Consider the following 19,842-nt stretch of genomic DNA (forward strand, 5'->3'; position numbering starts at 1 on the left):
GGTGTAGTATAGGACAGTTAAGATATATAGGGTAAATAAGATATCCAGATACAGAGAGGGGGAGAGAGAGGAAGAGAGAGAGGAAGAGAGAGAGGAAGAGAGAGAGAGGGAGAGAGGGAGAGAGGGAGAGAGAGAAAGAGAGAAAGAGAGAGAGAGAAAGAGAGAGAGAGAGAGAGAGAGAGAGAGAGGCGGGAAGAGAGAGAGAGAGGAAGAGAGAGGGAGAGAGGGAGAGAGAGAGGAAGAGAGAGGGAGGAAGAGAGGGGGAGAGAGGAAGAGAGAGAGGGAGAGAGAGGGAGAGAGAGGGAGAGAGAGGGAGAGAGAGGGAGAGAGAGGAAGAGAGAGGGAGAGAGAGGAAGAGAGAGGAAGAGAGAGGAAGAGAGAGAAAGAGAAAAAAGAGACAGAGGAGGGAGAGAAAAAAGAGACAGAGGAGGGAGAGAGAAAAAGAGACAGAGGAGGGAGAGAGAAAAAGAGACAGAGGAGGGAGAGAGAAAAAGAGACAGAGGAGGGAGAGAGAAAAAGAGACAGAGGAGGGAGAGAGAAAAAGAGACAGAGGAGGGAGAGAGAAAAAGAGACAGAGGAGGGAGAGAGAAAAAGAGACAGAGGAGGGAGAGAGAAAAAGAGACAGAGGAGGGAGAGAGAAAAAGAGACAGAGGAGTAAGAGAGAGGGAGAGAGAAAAAGAGAAAGGAGAGAGAAGGAGACAGAGGGGGGAGAGAAAGAGAGGGGAGAGAAAGAGACCAGAGAGAGGGGAGACAGGGGAGACCAGAGAGGGGGGAGACGGGGGAGACCAGAGAGAGGGGAGACGGGGGAGACCAGAGAGAGGGGAGACGGGGGAGACCAGAGAGAGGGGAGACGGGGGAGACCAGAGAGAGGGGAGACGGGGGAGACCAGAGAGAGGGGGGAGACCAGAGAGAGGGGAGACGGGGGAGACTAGAGAGAGGGGAGACCAGAGAGAGGGGAGACCAGAGCGGGGGAGACCAGAGAGAGGGGAGACGGGGGAGACCAGAGAGAGGGGAGACGGGGGAGACCAGAGAGAGGGGAGATGGGGGGAGACCAGAGAGAGGGGGGCAGGGGTGACTGACTGACCGGGGCAGGGGTGACTGACTGACCGGGGCAGGGGTGACTGACTGACCGGGGCAGGGGTGACTGACTGACCGGGGCAGGGGTGACTGACTGATTGGGGGGGGGGGGGAGGTACCTCTGGTGTCACACATACTCCCATACACACATACACATTCTCCTATATATATATATACATACACACACACACACACACACACACACATACATACACACACTCCCACATACATACACACACTCCCACATAAATACACACTCCCACATACATACACACACTCCCACATACATACACACTCCCACATACATACATACACTCCCACATACATACACACACTCCCACACACACACACACATATATACACACCTATATACACACACACAGGCCATGACCAGCACCACCACGCTCCCCCGCCCATCTCCTGCTCCGCTCCCACATGAGGGGGCTTCCCCCGCTCCCATCACCCGGCGCGCTCTCTGACGCGGAACCGGGGGGATGAGGGGGCATCCCCCGCTCCCATCACCCGGCGCGCTCTCTGACGCGGGACCGGGGGAAGCGGGGACATGAGGGGGCATCCCCCGCTCCCATCACCCGGCGCGCTCTCTGACGCGGGACCGGGGGAAGCGGGGACATGAGGGGGCATCCCCCGCTCCCATCACCCGACGCGCTCTCTGACGCGGGACCGGGGGGAAGCGGGGACATGAGGGGGCATCCCCCGCTCCCATCACCCGGCGCGCACACTGACGCGGGACCGGGGGGAAGCGGGGGGGGAAGCGGGGACATGAGGGGGCATCCCCCGCTCCCATCACCCGGCGCGCTCTCTGACGCGGGACCGGGGGGAAGCGGGGGGGGGGGGGGGAAGCGGGGACATCCCCCGCTCACATCACCCGCCGCGCTCTCTGACACGGGACCGGGGGGGAACAGGGACATGAGGGGGCATCCCCCGCTCCCATCACCATAACTGCGGGCAGCAGGAGCACCGGGGAGGGGAGGGAGGTGGAGGAAGGCACAGATAATACTTACTGTGTCCTCCATCCTCCATGGGAAAAAAATGGCCGCTCGTTGGGGGCTGGCTCATATAGAGCCTGGCCGCGCGCCCACAAAGCCTGGGAGCGCGCGCCAATCATCTGTCAGGTAGGGGGAGTTTTTTTTTTTTTTTCAGCCAGCGCGAGCAGGGAAATTTCAGCGCGAGCAGGGAAAATTTAAAAAACAAAACACGTGTGCTGCTTGGGCCAATAGTTACTCGCCTGGGGGTTAAATCCACCCGCCCCGGGCGAGTAAATGTATAGGATTGTCGAACACTGTATATATATATATATATATACATACACACATACATATACATATATACACTCTTCTGCCTTCGGCTATAGCCTTTTCTGGCAATGTATTCCTTGAATTCAGAATCATTCTTCTCTACATGTCATTACAGTTTGCGATACACTTTACACTTTAGGGCCAGCCTGACAAATCTTCATTGTAGTTGGATAAACTCTTTATTTACTAAGGACCTCACAAGTCTCTTCTTCTGGAAGAAAAATACCCGGGGCCTTGGAAGCTCACAGACATCTAATTCTATGAAGAACATGTTTGTCCATTAAAAATCATTACTATCTGCATGGAGTTTATACTTCTTTCATATGGCTATTAGAGATGTGGGAATCTGTCGCGATTCCGCAGTTTCGAGCAAACTTTCCAAACGTTCGCAAGACCCTTCAATATATAGCAAAACAGCCCAAATTTTTCAACCGTTGCTATTTTTTGTATTTTTTTTGGTGAAATAGTAGCCTTGTGGCAAAAAAAAGAGGGTTTATTTTCACGTTCAATTGCATTTTGAAAACAAAAGTAGTCAAAATGAAATGTACATACAAAAAAACTTAGACTTTTTAGCTTTAAGCGAACTTGTTGCAAACGTTTGGGTCGAAGCTAACTTTTTGACAGAACTAAAATGGGTGACATTCGCAAAGTTTACGTCGACACGTGAAACGTTTATACATATCTAATGGCGACAAGAACCTTAATATTCTTGTGCAACAAACTCCACATCATACACACTCACATGTAGAGTTTGAAAGAGAAAATAAGGAAGGGGGGGGGGAGTTGGGAGAGGGGAAAGTTGGGAGTGAGGGAGGGGTATGATAGAAACATTTAAATACACCACAGGTTTTATCAACATACAGAAGAGGAGAAATATGGAGAAATGAGAGAACAGGAGGCCATGCTTTAAAATTGGAGGGTGGGATGCTTGGGGGAAATAAGAGACAGTCCTTCATCAAGAGGGTGGTAGATTCATGGACAGTCTCACAGCAAAAGCTAATACGTCAAGGAAATTCTCAAACTCCTTCAGACAGACATAAGGCAATTTAATTGGCCCTGAGGTTTCAAAGCAAAAAAGGACATAATACTGTAAGTCAGGGGTGCTCAAATCCAGTCCTCAAGACCACCACCCCCTACACCCCCCAACAGGTCAGGTTTTAAGGATATCCCAGCTTCAGCACAGGCTGATTGAGCCACCTGTGCTGCAGCAGGGACTGGTTGAGCCACCTGTGCTGAAGCAGGGACTGATTGATCCACCTGTGCAGAAGCTGGGATATCCTGGGGGCTTGCAGAGTGATTCTTATCTGCATTCCATGTTTCCATCACATGTAGCTGTAAACATTACATTACTCGCAAGCCTTTCACTGAGACATATTTTAACAATATCTGTCTTATGAACAGTAATATGCTGGGTATATTATATCGCTCATTTCTTAATGCTCTTCATCTTCTTCATATAATGCATCATTTGCAGTTGCCTTAGATATTGCATAGTCGATGCAGCTGTTTAATACAGAAGCAAATAAACGATCATAATTACTCAAGAATATTGAGAAAGAAATGCATTAACAACTACCTACTTTCCACACCTGCTCCCATGTTATGATAAAGTATAGCTGGAGGGAAAACATGTCCAAAATGTGTCCTTTTCTCAGTGCATTGCATTATTAGATTTCCTTCTTTTTGCTCTTGCTATAATAAGATGTTTGTCCACTGTCAGGTAAGAAAGATTAGGAAGAGTAATTGACTGTCCAACAGAATAGTGATATGTACTAATACCTGCAAGGGATTTAAATGGTTCCAGACAGAATTGATTGACCCCTTTAACCTCAAAGTGAAATTTTCTATAGATGTTTGTGGTGGTCGGATTCATAGCTTCCTATTTTCATGCGCCCATTGAATATTGTTTCATTGTTTAAAATAATGATGCTGCTCTTTTTAATTGTACTTCCAGTACTGGGGGCTTAGTTGCAATCCATGCGTTTTTTTTTTTCTCCGTTTTTTTAATATAGGTTTGAAGCAGGGGGTCTCAGGTGCTAAACCCTATTAATTTCTGGGGACCCCCTAATTCCGGAGATACTTACCTCCATAGGGGGTTCAGGTATTTCTGCACAGTTTAAAACTCCCTCGTCACATGGGCCAATAGGAAACCGCACCTGATTACATCACGTCTTCCTATTGTGCCACAGGGCGAGGGAGCATTGAAAAGCAGCCATTATGTGAACCCTGGAGTGGCTACCCGCACCCCTTACGGAGGTAAGTATCTCCAAAAGCAGGGGGTCACCGGAGCTGAAATTAACGGGGTTCAGCTCCGGAGAACCCCTGCTTCAATCCTGTATTAAAAAATGAAGAAAAATTGCTTCTTAAACTTATTAGAAAATAAATGGTGAAATGACCTAATGGTGCTGTCCTCTAGAGCATTGCATGGTTACTTACAGTAGAACTCTATAGCAGTAATTCTTAAACCTCTTCTCAAGGACCTGAGCAAGACCAGGATTCTAAGGAAAGCACCCAGCATTCTATTCATGTGCAAATTAGACCAATTCACCTTTGTGCAAGTGCATTAATATTTTTTAAACCTGGCGTGGCCGGTGGGGCCCGATGAGAGATGAGAGAACAGCTGATGGGCATCTCTTTTCTTTTGGAGAAACAGCAATATTATAATAATAAAAAATGTCTCCTATTTAGTTTTAAGAACATAAACCTTTAATGGTTGAGTGCTGAGATGTACCTCTTTATTCAGTAGGAGAATGGACTCCTGCATTGAAGCACAACACTACTTCCATTTGAATCCACTTGCACCACTGCTATTAGGGGCCAAATGACCCATAAGGAGGTGATTATATTTAATGGTGACCAATATCTTTCAATGTCAACTACTAAAACACTCAGGTAGAAAGGAATTTGTCATTTGGAGATTTCTCTAGAAGCATTGCTGCCTACAAGGCTTAAATCTCCATCATTTCCCCTTTATTATACCATCATCCAGTAGTTTCCTAACTTAGAGAAAAGAAATATTATTTTCCAGGCTCATTAAAGATGACCACCCGTCAGTGAAGATTTGAACACTGACGTTATTGCTGGGTACAATGTATTTTCCCGTATTTGGCGTAATGCCATCTTGCACTATTTGGTGGTTATGTATAAAACATTGCTGTATGTGATTTTGCCGTACTGATGCAGCAACGAGTACCCGGACACTTGCCTTTGAAAATCTGGGGCAATACCACTGTAATGCTGCAACATTTCTGTGACATTTCTCCAGACAGACTAATGGCCCGTCGTTTTAACACATCGGGGGTCCCTGGCAGTCCCATTCAAACTGAATGAGACTGCCAGGGACCCCCGCGGTGTTAATCCGATGGGCCATTAGTCTGTTTGCAGAAATGTCACAGAAATATTGCACCATTACTGGGAGATTGCCCCAGATTTTCAAAGGCAAGTGTTCGGATACTCGTGGCTGCATTGTATAATAGACGCACAGAATAATACCAAGATTACCTGGTAGATTCTATGCACAATGTCTAAAAAAATGTTTATATGTTGTGCAAGAGTAAACAAAACTGTATGGTGCTCTAACACAGACCTGACCACTTGCTGGGTTTTTTGTGCATGATAAACATAATTCCATATCCTTGAAGTATCCCACACTATAATGGACCATCTATAGATTGTAACACCACATCCATTACATCAATAAACCGGAAGAGCAACACCTCTTGATTGATGAATACTCACACTTGCTTGTGTCCAGTATCATACATTGAATAGGATTTCTGTGGTGTATGAAGGAGCAAATCACTCACTGTTTTGTAGATGGGTCTTCAGTGGGTCTTTTTCTTCACAGGTGTGTGCTGCCGGTTCTCCAGAATTTCCACAGGTTCGACAGGGAGAGATGGAGCACTACAGGAAAAAATTGCTAGAGAGTGTGTTCCCAATAAAAAGGTTTATTGGATCAGAGCATGGTACACAAAAAAATGAGCCCTAGGGCCCCCACCAACGCGTTTCAAGCTTCTGCTCTTTCTCAAGGATGCACCTTGAGAAAGAGCGGAAGCTCGAAACGCGTTGGTGGGGGCCCTAGGGCTCATTTTTTTGTGTACCATGCTCTGATCCAATAAACCTTTTTATTGGGAACACACTCTCTAGCAATTTTTTCCTGTAGTGCTCCATCTCTCCCTGTCGAACCTATATTTTGTGCAATACATGCGTCAACTTGTTTCACTCAGAACAAAGTGACAGTGCGGTAATGTAAATTAATGATATGTTACATTCAACGTTGAGTATGTGCAAATTTTGTATGTTTCATCAATTCGACAACATTGTCTTTCATGTTTTTCGTGGCGTAAAATACAAATGCAAGTAGATACAAACAATTCTTAATGCATTTATATGTCCGACCACAACGCACACATCACAGATAAAGAATAAGAAATCGTGCCTCGCGCGCAATAACATGAATAAGGACATGCCAATGTAAGGCGATTTTAGATGAGAGTGTGTAAGGCCGTGTAAGTTATATATTACCATTTTTACCTTCTCACCCACATATACACATTTATGTATATTCGCCCTTTCAATTGGACATCAGCCACCTGAGCTATTACGTTCGCTCAGGGTATAACCGCTCTATTTTAGTGTTAATTACTAGACTCATTACACTGCCTGTTTCCCACAACTGTGCTCCCCCATCCTTTCTGTATTCATTGCCTACAAGGGTCCTGGATAGATCCTGCTGGGGTTCTGAGTCACAGGAGGACATCACTTGAAAATCACACTCAGGCAGTATCATACTCCGCTTTTTTATTTCCGCATATCTGACATAGCTCTACAGAGATAGCGCCCGGCTACCCCCTCCAACGATTTTAGATGAGAAATAGATTTTTTTTTAAACATTTATACATAGCATATTTTGTGGATTCCTTTTGCTGTGAATATACGGCTAACACACTATTAATGTGAAGCACGCTCTAATAATAGATTTATTTAATATATGTATATTATTATTATTTATATGTGAAGCGCCAACATATTCCACGCGGTACAATAGGGGTGCAGAGTTATGAATATTACATAAATATGAACAGTTGATAGATATTTTTTCACATTCACTGTCTTGTCCCACTCCCTCTCCCTCACGTCTCCTTAAAGCCTAGGCCGCCTTTCCATTTCAAAAGAGAATAGCCTTCTATAGTATGTCTCTAATAATCATTTTCACTCCAGGCTACCTGCTTTTACCTCATCTTATTTCACACTTCCTGTCTACATCCATTGTAACCACATATACCTCTTACATACACTGTATATTATAGTGTGTTTCTATATTTCTGCCATACCCCGTAGTGGATTTAAAATTAATGCCCCCTTTGGCACTTACCTGATGCCGCCCTCCTGTTCCCATGGCAAAGTGACGTCACACGCTTGCCGATGGTGCATGCGCGGGGTGCATGCGCGGGGCGGCAAGCCAGCCTGCCACCTCCAAATTCTGCCACCCCCCAGATTTTGCCGCCTTAGGCTCAGGCCTATCGGGCCTAATGGAAAATTAGTGACTAGCCAGACCCGATGAAGGATCCCAAGAGGTTCTAAAGCTTGCAACATATCAACTACTTGTTGGTCCAATAAAAGGTATCACACACCCCACTCACTGTCCCTCCTTTGTTTCTACAGGTGAGGACCAACATGCACAAAAAGCTACAAAGAGGAAGTCATGATTTAATGCTATAGCAAACAAAACTACACATGACTGCATATGATTTGAATGCATATAAAAGCATAAAGAGATTTCATTCCAGAATTTATGTTATCCTCCAGAAAATATGGAGTGCAGTGACGTGACTTTCCTGTTCCCACTCTGCAGTATTTAACCTCACCATGATAAACTCTGTTTATCTACTGTACAGTATTTTAACTCATCAGTCTATTTATCGGCCTTGACGTGTGAATAAGAAATCTTTTCATAGCGTGTTTTCTAGGTCAAAGTTGTTGCACAGTAGAAACAAATGAAAAAACGCTATTGTTTTTATGATCTTATTTTATACAGGTAAATCTATACTTTGTTGAGACTAAATTGAGCAAAAAGCTATTTCAGGAAATAATCCTGTAATTTTCAAATGCATTTTTAAAAATATATTTTAAAAAATATAAAAAATATATTTAACTTATCATAAGGGCAGAGCTATTCTTTTGAAAGGCCTACTCTTTGTCTGCACTTGTTGCAGTAGCGGATTTCCCATTAGGCCCGTTGGGCCAGGGTCTAGGGCAGCAAAAGTTTGGGGTATCCATCCCCAAATACATGTATCCGAGTCCCCCTACTCTGCCTCTGGTGCGGGGGGGAGCTGGTCAGTAGTTCCCTGGAGCTCCGCACGAGCAGGAGGTAGAGGCGGACATTTAAGGAGTTGTGCATGCGCAGTATGGCGAGGCACGCATACGCAGTGTGAGGACGGCGGTAGCCATCTTAGGTTAGCTCGCAAAATCCCTAAAGGGAGGGACTGTCACATGGGGTACTACAGCCAATAGGATTTGTGCAGGAGTCAGAGACAGGATATCCTCCGAGCGTGGGGAGCCCACGAGTCAGTTCTAATGGAGGCACCAAGGAGACAGACAGTGTCCAGGGAGCAGTAGCTTCCTAGGCTAGGCCTAGACCTTGCCACGTAGGTCCCAGTTAGGCCCTAAGCCACCAGTGGAGGGTTGCAGGGAAGGCCCCAGATAGGGACTCTTCCCCTTTAGTACTATAGTAGTACTGTTGCACCGGTGACCGGATGGCCACGCGGTGCCCTGCGGCCTGTCACTAGGTTACAGGCTCCATAGCCATTTTGTGAAACCCTCCAGCTTGAGCTCACACGGCAAGGAGGATCCGGACCCCTTTAGGAGAGAGGGGATTTGTGTTGGAGGTCTTGCTACGTGAGACCCTCTCCAACTCACCATGCCAAGCAGCACCTGGGTACTGGAGTACCAAGGCAGGTACCCAACGTGCACCTACATCCACAGGTGGTAGCAATACCTCACTTTTGAGTGGGACTTGCTGGGACAAGACACCAGGGGTATTGGTGCCACGGCACCCTCAGTACTTTGGGAGAACCATCAAGGGTTGGGTCACTGGGGTTCTATTGTGGGTACCATTGCTATCTGCTATACAGTATGTGTTATTAGTTTGTACAGTAAACTTTAGTTAAATACATTGTGTGGTGTATTATTTATTACTGTTATTGGTTCCTGTGAGGGGTTATCCCGCTAACGCTGGGATCTCTCATAGGTGGAGGCGCTGCACGCAAGGAGAAGGAGCTCACCCCAGGCTCCCAGAGGCAGAGGCTTAGGCCTCCTGTGAGCAGCAGGTACAGCAGCACGCGTAGCTGCCCGCGTAGTTCCCTCCGGAATAGGGAAAAGGGGCTACATACATTTGCCACACTCTCGGTCCTAATGGGAATGCACTTAAATGTGTCCTGCCATCTCCTTGGTGCCACCCTCCATCTCTATTGAAAACCCAACGTCAAATAACGCCGGGGACCCCCCAACGTGACATTGCGACGTCATGACGTTGCATTACCATGGCAACGCGATGCCGTGCCTTGTCACATTGATGACATCCGTGGCGTCATTTGACCCTGGGTTTCCAAAGAGATGGAGGTCGGAACCAAGGAGGCAGCAGGACACGTAGTATATGGCCTCTAATTATCTTTCTACATTCTATATACATATTCTTGTGAGGTTATCAAAGGTAAGTGGCGAATGGCAATTCATATTTTCTAAAGAACATAAGACTTTTAAAAGACTGTCTATCTTGTAAATATATACATTCAACATAAAAGTTCAATCCTGCACTGTCACTTGAATACAGAATATATACTGTATGTAAATATTTCATAAAGATATATTATTGTATGTTATACTATACTTTATTTCTCAACTAGCTCAGCCTTCAATCCACCATTTCCCCATCCCTCAACACCACCTAAAGGAAGGTTGGGCCTTGTTTTCGTCTCTGTACGGAGCACACGGCCCAACTCATGGGTCAAAGGGGTCATAATCTCAGTTGTTCCGGAGGGAGAAGGAAGATGTGGATTTGCCCTCCAATTTTCCCTGATCTCGCCTATATCTATATGAAACTATTGGTAATATAATGTATACGTACGTATCTCTGCATATTTTTCCCATCGCTCGGCCAGTCTCTCTAAATGCTGTTGTTTTTCAGTTCATAAAATGAATTAAATTGCAAGATCTAACATGGGCGACTGGGATTTCAAGGTGTTTGAAATGGATATATATTGGTAGAATGCCCTACCTTTGAATTCATTTGCCTGTCAGTCATTTTTTTAGTTTCATTACAAGTTTATGAAACTTAGCTCATCTTTCATTTTAAACCAAATATATGGAATTATCACAAATCCGGACTTTTAAAACATTTGACTATTTTAGGGGCCTAAATAAACTGTCATTAAGCATGCTTAATAAATTCCTGGTTCAATGCAGGCAGCACAATTGAGTGTAGGTAACTTATTCTCACTAAGGAGGTTTTTAATTCAGAATGATTTCACCAGTGAGCTGCTGGAACAAAAGAAAAAGAATATATTAAAATGCGCATTAGGGATTTTGGTTATTATAAATTACATTCTTTGAAATCTCATTTAGAACACGGAACAGAAATGCTGTGGAAAGCTCTCAGGATTAATTCTTCCTGAACAATGCACTGTCACTGATCACTCTGTAAAGTAATTATACTAAATTTAATTATAATACATTTTTAGTACATAATAGTCTGAGTGTGCCCAAAAGAGATTTTTTTTTTTAGACTTGCAAATGAGTGTTTAGAATAGCACTAGTACCACAATGATCCAGTACGTCTATAATAGTTCAAACTACACGGGTACTCAACAATTTTAACTCATTCACTGACATAGGTCGCCTGCAACTACTGTACATATGGCATATTTTATAAAACAATTTCTCATGTCCAAGCTTAAACTGTTAAGGACCATCACAGGTCTGTCTCAACAAGTCATCATAAACTCATACTATACAATATTCTGCCCAATCTGAGTTGTGTTTCTTAGTCCAGTGCCCTGGGCTCCTGGCTTGTCATACTGCATCAATCCATCACTTTGCTCAGAGTCTGCTCCTTCCAGTGAACTCAGTATGATATGTTCTGTCAGGGCAGAGTTTTGGATGGTTTCTCTAGAGTAGTGAGACAGTCCAGAAGTAAAGGATCGCCCATCCTAGTAGCAGTAAGGGGCAAATAAGTGCAACCATTATTACTGTCTGTATGGCCTAGGATTTAGCACTCCTATGAATTTATTTCCTTACTGTATCTTCTTCAGCTGTTCTTAAAGAACAGTACAGTTTGTGTACATACAAGAAGAGTAGGCCCACTTAATGATATCACTGCCTCTAAAGTAAAGTCTAGTCTAGTGAATAGACTTTAATCCAAGGTTCAACTATGTCTTTAAAGACTAAGGCCCATAATCAATATTCTGTGAAGCTGTTTTTCTGTGCTGGAGAAGATTTCAATTATGAACCCTCCCAACCCCAAAACCCTTTTTTGTTTTTACCTACCTGAACCTGGGGATCTCTCAGAGCTCCTCATTGGTCCTGCAAACTATGAGGACTAGAGACAGACAATTTATTATTTTTTGCTGACTGGGTTTCGCCTTGGATTTGACGGTTTCTTTGATCCGCGGATGTCCGTGGATAAGTCTCAACAAGTCAAATGCGCCTTTTCCAAATTCTATCACTGACAATCCACATGGCGGTTTAATAATCCGTGGTGGGATTGTTAAAAATTCAGATTAAATCCGTGGGGAAAGAGAGAGAGAGAGTGAATTTGTAACAATCCGCCATGCAGATTTAGGATTCAAAGAGCAGCTGTATAGAAACAGAGCACAACTAAGACTGATAGAAAAATAAAGATCAAAGAGGGCAACTCCCATATAAAAGAAGAATATATTAGCTAATATGGATGGCGACAGGTAAGAAAAATGCACCTACGCGTTTCGCGCGCAAGCGCTTTATCAAGGGGATTTGGGATTCATTATGGAATCTGATTGCGGATTCTTTTAAAATCCACCCCAGACTGTATACAATGGCTGATTCTAATTAATTCACTCACATTTTATAGTACTGTGACGGTTCAGGGGATTCCTTCCCCTTCTTTCGCTCCCTCTGTCCCTTCCCTTGCCAACCTCCCTGCGCTTACCCACTCCTGTCACGCTCCGGCTACCTCTCATGCTGTCCCTTTGCCTCAGCGCATGCCCCGCAAGTCTCACGTACCCGCGCGGTCCCCGAGCCCCTGCGGCAACGCTCCCCGCTCCCAGACCTCCTCAGTGCCCACTGCCATTCCCTCACCTCCAGTGGCGGTCCCCTCCGTCCCTCCATTTCCCTCCACTGGTGTGCCCGCGGCGCTCTGCGCGTCTCGTGACGCAGCCTGTGCACGCACTCTCAGCTTACAGAGGGCGCGCGCACATGCTCCTCTTCTAAGGCCTGTCAGTCTCTTGACTCCTCCTCCCATACCCTGCAAGCTATCTCTCTGTCTGACCCCTCTGTCTCCTCCTTCTCTCTTCCTGACCTAACCCTGTTGTCTCCCACTTCTCTTTCTGCTCCTCCTCTCTCTCCCATTGGTGTTCCCTCCTTTATAATCCATGTCTATCCTCTCTATCATCGCTCTGCAGAGTTCCTGTTATCCCTGTGTGTGCAGTCCTATGCTTTGCTCTCTCTGTGTTCCACCCGGTACCTGCTCCTGTGTATCTTTGGATTTCCCTGGCTTTGACCCCTGCTCATCCTGTACTACCCTTCTCTCTGTACCCCTTGAACCTTGCTACGAACTCTACTTTGCTGACCTCTGGAACCCTTGGACTTTGCTTATGAACTTTGACTAATCTGCTTTCTGTACCCCCTGGACTTTGGCGCACGGACACGACCATTCTTACGTTAACCCTTCAAGGACGTTGCAAGTATAACATCTATTTTTCTACAGGCCCAGCAACGCCATACCACACTCCGGGCTTGCCCCCACTGCTGTGGGTGTGTGGTAATACCATTCCCACCTCAGTATTGGGGTCTTGCCAGGTCTGCAGGCATACAGGCGTGACAAGTACCCAATCCATAGACAGATTTTTGTAGGGGGGTCGGATTTGATCTTAAAAATCCAAGGAAACAAAGGAAACGGACCAGTTTGCCCGTCTCCAACGAGGATTCCCAAATTCTAAACTTTTTAGTGCCAGTGGTTGACATAAAAAAAAAAAAATACATGCCCACAGGACCATGAATATAAAGGCACGTCATGTCCTGATCATGTTTCAGAATTCTATTAGCCACGAGAGCAAGCCACGACTGCCCAGCCCTTTTTTGTCTGGTAGGCATATATTTTTGCTGATGCCTGTAACACTGGAACCTCTGGGTTCGCAGAGGTTGCAGTTGCATTGTGCAGCTCCCCTGCTTCAGGTAAGAAATAAAACATATTCCTGCATGGGGTTATATAAAAGGTGCTGCATCCTGTGGCACCTGTAATACAATTTTCTAGGGTCAAAGTGGCTACCAAAACTCTATAGTAAGTACAGAACTAGCAAGACTCACATTTCTCGGTGCCACAGTCAAAGAAGCACAAGTCTGCAGTGCCAGAGATGGCATCTGCCACCGTTGCACTGTGAGGGGCTTCCATGCTTCCGAATGGGACTCCCCATTGTATTAGTCCTCTGATGCCGTGACCACGGCGAGTGGCTGTGGCACCGGAGATGGTAAGCTTAGCTACGTATGTGTCTGCAATATCGATTCAGACTCAGTGATATCAACCTCCTGTGACTTCAATAAATAAGATTTGGGGGATTTGGACCAAAAAAAATAGCATTTTCATGGAGACACAGGAAGTGTCAGTGAGAGTCTGCTGATGTACAGTATTCAGACAAGCTAACCAACCTATATTACACCCAATCGATGCATAATCTAAGTTGTATGCCTAGCTATCTGGTAATCGTATATAGAAGATAAAATGAAAAGTATGCATTTAACTTTGTACAAAAATATGCTGCCAATTTTAAAGAGAGAAGCACAATGCAGGTTTTGGATCATTTCCAGTTATTCATGAAAAAAACGTAAGTAATAGCGCAGCCTTTTTTTTTAGGCAGTGGAAATTCAATTTCTTTCTCTTGGTCCCTAATAACTGCTTGTACATGAAAAATCTAAAAGTGATTGCTTTTTTTCACAAGCACTTTTCTAAAGCCCAGATTTAGAGATCCAAAAATGTAAGCATCACAAATACCCTGAAATGGCTTCAGTAAATATTTTCCCAAGACCAATGGTTTATGAAATGTATTCTGCAAGTGGCTGATCCAACATGGAGCTGTTTGTCATGATCAGATTCCAAAGGCATAAATCTCAAATCATCTTCCGATTCTGCCAGCATCTCTGTTCAGATACACTACATTTTTTACAGAGAATGAAAGCTACTCTTATCAAACTTTAGCAGCCCACATGTTGCTTAACAGTGCTGGAAATGAGTTTTTCAGGGACTGTACAAAACTGGACAACTGCCAAAAATGGTAACAAGACGTGTAAATATATCAGTTATAAACAAAATGCTGCCTCTGAGGACAATTGGTAGTCCACACTGACATACTTATGCACAAGTGAAGTGATCTGTAACAATGGAATTTTGACAAAAAGGCTTTCAAGTAAAGTATTTCATTGTTTCAATGTCTTCAATCTCCAGCCACTCAGTCTTATCTAGGGCTTTTTTTTATGATCAGTTTGAGACATTTCCTTTTGTAGAATGAAAAGATGAACGTGAAGTTTATGGTTCAATTGCGAAAACCATAAAATTATCTTGACATTTAGTTTTCAGTTATTTACTGTGACTTTTCGAATTGATGTCATGTTTTGTTCCAGAAATATGCATAGTATAATATTCTGTTGGCAGTTAGGACTGTTTTCCTAATCCATGAAAGGGGTAAAGATTTTAAAACACATAAACCGCGTCAGTCTGAGAATTCATGCTGCAGAATGAAAATAAGCGGCGAGTTATAATATAAGTACACATATGTCAAGCAGACAAACCTATTTTGTAGTTATATTTCTTATTGAAAACACTATGGATCTTTAGACTGCTAGAGATAGCTAGAGATAGCATGCTTCAGGTGTACTTCTCTGCTTGACAATGACATCCGAGGAAAGAAGACAGTGAAAGAGTAATATATTTTTACTCAATAACAAGTAGGTAAATTGGGGTGCCTAGGATACAGAATAAATGTAAGTTGTTTAAGCCACCGTGCCCTATCTTTATAATAATCATTTTGTACAGTTGTACAAACTTGACTGACAACATGGTTTTGCTTTAAAATTGTTTCCCCTCTGTATTGTTTCACTGACAAAAGAAAGGGGTTATTATTTATGTGAGTACCCCCCTTTCCTTTCATTCTTTCAGTTGGCAACCTGGGATTCCATAAAAGGCCTAAATGGAAGCTTGCAAGAGAAACATCTGGACAATGACCTGCAAGGATTAACGCTGAAAGTGGTGACTGTTTTGGTATGCTAAATCTGATAAGAAACAACCTAATGTTCCTTGATCTCTTTTTGTGTGTTTGTTGGCCTCTTGTTCAGCTTTAACAGGAGATAACAAGGCTTTCAGTTTCCTCACCTCCTCTAGATGCACCCAATTAAGTGACCCTTGGTACAACTAACCTGGCCCTGCTTCTTTCTGAAGGAGACATTTATGACACCCTTATGAACTAAAAGTCATTTCACATATTACACAAATAGACATATACTTGCATATTCTCCCATTGAAATGGCTTCTGCAGCCATTCTTCTGTTTATAGAAAATGGTCAACATATATAGAGTATAACAACTTTTGCTCTCAAGCATAACACATGATATCTTTAATATTGTATATGTATGTACTGTCAATTTAACCTAGTTAAGCCAGGCCCACTCTTTGGGAAATTTGAAAAAGCATGCTTCGAAGCTACTGTTACAGTAAAAGCTTCCTGTACACTCAGGATAACATTTCTTTCTTCTCAGGAAGAACCTTTTGTGATGGTGGCAGAAAATATTCTTGGGCAACCCAAGAGATATAAAGGTTTCTCCATTGATGTCTTGGATGCTCTTTCCAAGAACTTGGGCTTTAAATATGAGATCTATCAAGTACCTGATGGGAAATATGGACACCAGCTTTCCAATGGTTCTTGGAATGGTATGATTGGAGAGCTCATAAACAAGGTAAGAACTCCTGGATATTTATGACATTGAGGTCCCTGAAACATCAAACAATGGAAACAAAATACAATGTTATAGAATTATACATTACAATGGCTTTTCTTAAAAAATAATAAGGAATAAATCCAGTATGGTGAACTTAGAGAGGGAGAGAAAGAACTTAAATACCTGTGATTTTTGATATATCACCTGAACTCCCTGTATCTCACATGCAACAAAAAGAATGTAAGACACACTGTGTGTATTTGAAGCTGCAAAGTCAGAGCTGGTATTAGTCCCTTGAGGTAGGTAGATAGGCAAGAACATTGTTGAGCTCCAGCCCTATGTCCTTAAAAAATACTTAAAAAAACAAAATAGAATATGGTCTTTTGTGATTTACCCATAACCCTTAAACACAAGAACCCATAACATTCCCATAAAGTACTTAATATATACAGTACATCCAAGCAATTACCAAATATTATTTTGTCTAAGGTACAGCGACATTAAGAGCCATATTCACTAATAGAGATGGGTGCATTTTTTGGTGGATTTTGATTTGCTGCGGATTGGCCAGTTCCTTTGGTCCATGGATTTCCTCAGATCAGTCTCAAAAATGGTGATTCGATTTAGCAGATTTGTTTTTATTAACACCGGCGATCCGTGCAGATTGGATTCTTAAAATCCGTTAGAAGATTGTATCCAATGGCGGTTTTGAATTAATTCGCATGAATTAAACCTGTAACAATCTGTTGGCGGGTTTTACACAGCGGAACGGATTTTGAATGGCAAATTCTGTAAAATCATGAAAAAACGGATTTGGACCGGTTCGACCCATCTCAATTCACTAAGGCTGCGCTTATAGTGCTGGCAACGCGACGTCGCCTGAAAACAAAAGCATTGCCACCGTCGCGTGCGCTTATAGTAAACGCGACAGTGTGACGGGAGCAAAGCGAATTATTGAAGCCGATAAAATTTGATTTTTCAGAGGTTGTCGCCACATGTGACAGCCTCTGAACCAATCAATGGCCAGGTCGCCAGCGACGTCGCCAAAAGTTAAATTATAACTTTCCATAAGGCATCTTCTAGCAACAAAAGACACCAGCCCATTCATTTGAATAGGCCATGAGGTGTATTCCAAGGCTGGAAGGTATCATGGCAAAGCACTACTTCATAAATATGGACTAAAGTCGACAGGAGAGCTGTCACTTGGATCCCAATGGGGTTCATCCTCTTAAAGGGCAGTGATCTTCCCACTAAGTCACCCATACAATTATATTTGCTGTATTGCAAATACATACTGTACATAAAACATTTTGTTTTCATTTGATGCTAATTGATTTCCCAATATTCCTGCAGAGGGCGGACATTGCTGTCTCAGCCATCACCATCACCCCAGAACGAGAAAGTGTAGTGGATTTCAGCAAGCGTTACTTGGACTATTCGGTAGGAATTCTTATCAGGAAACCAGAGGAACGCATCAACATCTTCTCACTCTTTGCACCATTCGACTTTGCCGTGTGGGCTTGCATTGCTGCCGTTATCCCTGTGGTTGGCGTCTTAATATTTGTTTTAAGTCGAATTCAGGCAGTCAGAGCACAGAGTTCATCACAAGCAAGTCAGTCTACTGCCTCCACTCTGCATAGTGCCATATGGATCGTGTATGGGGCGTTTGTCCAACAAGGTACTATGTTTTACAAATATTTAATACACATTTGATTTTATTATAGCACGTTTACAAAACGGGTGTTTTAATATGTACTATACAAACAGATACAGATGTTTTTAACCCATGTCTAGTGTGTGCAAATCCAAAAACATCAGGGGAGTGGGCAAATATTATGCAGAAAACTGCATAAAAGATCTGTTTATAAACCTATGTAGTAAGGTAGCAGTGTAATTAGGTTAGTTTCCGAAATGTTGTCTGATATGTTTTACAAGTTGTCATATTAGATGATCTGTATATGTCCAAGGCCTTGTTGAATAATTAGGACCGATTCAATACACTCAGACCTGCCATTCAAGTCAACTTATTGAACATGCAGTATGTTCAGGCTCTTTCAATAGTGAAACTGATGAAGTATCTAGTATAGAACAGCATTTCCCTGCTGCACATGTAACAATCGTGCAGGCCGAATACAGTATAGTCCATGAATTAAAAAGTGGGATCCCTACTGGAATAAGAAGTTTTAGGAATAGGTCATAGAGCCTGGTAGAGTATGATTTTGTAGCCAATAGGAGAAATAGTCAGGCTGGTGATACAAATTGTTCTTATCTGCTGTAATTTCCTGTGTTTCACATAATTTCTCCATACAGAGTGTAAGAAGATGCAGATAAAGACTATTTGATGGGTTCTCAAGTCACCAAACAGGTCAGGTTTTAAGGATATTCCAGTTCCAGCACAGGTGGCTCAATCAGTGACTCAGTCTGAGCCACTGATTGAGCCACCTGTGCGGAAGCAGGGACTGATTGAGCCACCTGTGCTGAAGCAGGGATATCCTGAAAACCTGACCTGCTGGGGGGTCTTGAGTGCTGGAGTTGAGAACCCCTGGATTACTTGGACCATTTGGGCTTCACATTTCTCATATTTACTGGAACCCCCCTAGCTATAATCCTGCTACCATATTTGTAACCACAACTGTGAGGGTCTTCATTGAATTTACTCTCCTTTCAGCAAGGAAGGGGCTTCTCCTAAATCAGCATCCCTTCATTTGTATAGCACGAGTCTGACCCCCTGTACATTACTTTCACTAGAACACGCTTCCTTCCTGTACCTGTAACCTTGCGACGGCCTCTAGCTTCTGATGCACAGATGTTTCATTGTATGCTTCATTTAGTACAAATGTGTCAGGGTCACAATATGTAACCCAAGGGGAGAGGGTAATGACATCTGAAATAATGAACTTTGTGACACAACGTGACTTTTTCATTGTCTAAGTACAAGTACTGCGTGTGTATGGCAGTGACCCATTCTGTGTCATTGCTTGTTTGAATAATTGTCGCTGGGGGACAGCAGATTATTTTTTTTCTCCTTCCTAAATGATCTAGATGTCTTAATTTATATAAAATATATCTCTAGGTGGAGACTCTATTGCAAATTCTGTAGCAATGCGCATTGTGATGGGGAGCTGGTGGCTCTTTGCCCTTATTGTGTGTTCCTCTTACACGGCAAACCTAGCAGCATTTTTGACTGTGTCAAGAATGGATAACCCTATAAGGTAAGCACTCTTTTATAATTATGTACTCTGCCTAATGCAGGTGGGCTGTTTCTGGTTT

At 43.5% G+C, this 19,842-nt stretch overlaps 1 protein-coding gene across 2 annotated transcripts in view; it reads left to right on the forward strand.

The window, feature by feature from the left end:
• Nucleotides 1-19,842, forward strand: part of GRID1 (glutamate ionotropic receptor delta type subunit 1) — a 661,414-nt gene that overhangs the window by 577,660 nt on the left and 63,912 nt on the right. For both annotated transcript variants that reach the window (XM_075610565.1, XM_075610566.1), the window contains exons 9-12: nt 15,796-15,897; nt 16,393-16,590; nt 17,926-18,250; nt 19,646-19,784. In XM_075610565.1, the coding sequence (XP_075466680.1) occupies nt 15,796-15,897; nt 16,393-16,590; nt 17,926-18,250; nt 19,646-19,784 (764 nt within the window). The remainder of the gene's footprint in view (nt 1-15,795; nt 15,898-16,392; nt 16,591-17,925; nt 18,251-19,645; nt 19,785-19,842) is intronic.

This window comes from Ascaphus truei, chromosome 8 (genome assembly GCF_040206685.1).
Source record: "Ascaphus truei isolate aAscTru1 chromosome 8, aAscTru1.hap1, whole genome shotgun sequence".
NCBI lineage: Eukaryota > Metazoa > Chordata > Amphibia > Anura > Ascaphidae > Ascaphus > Ascaphus truei.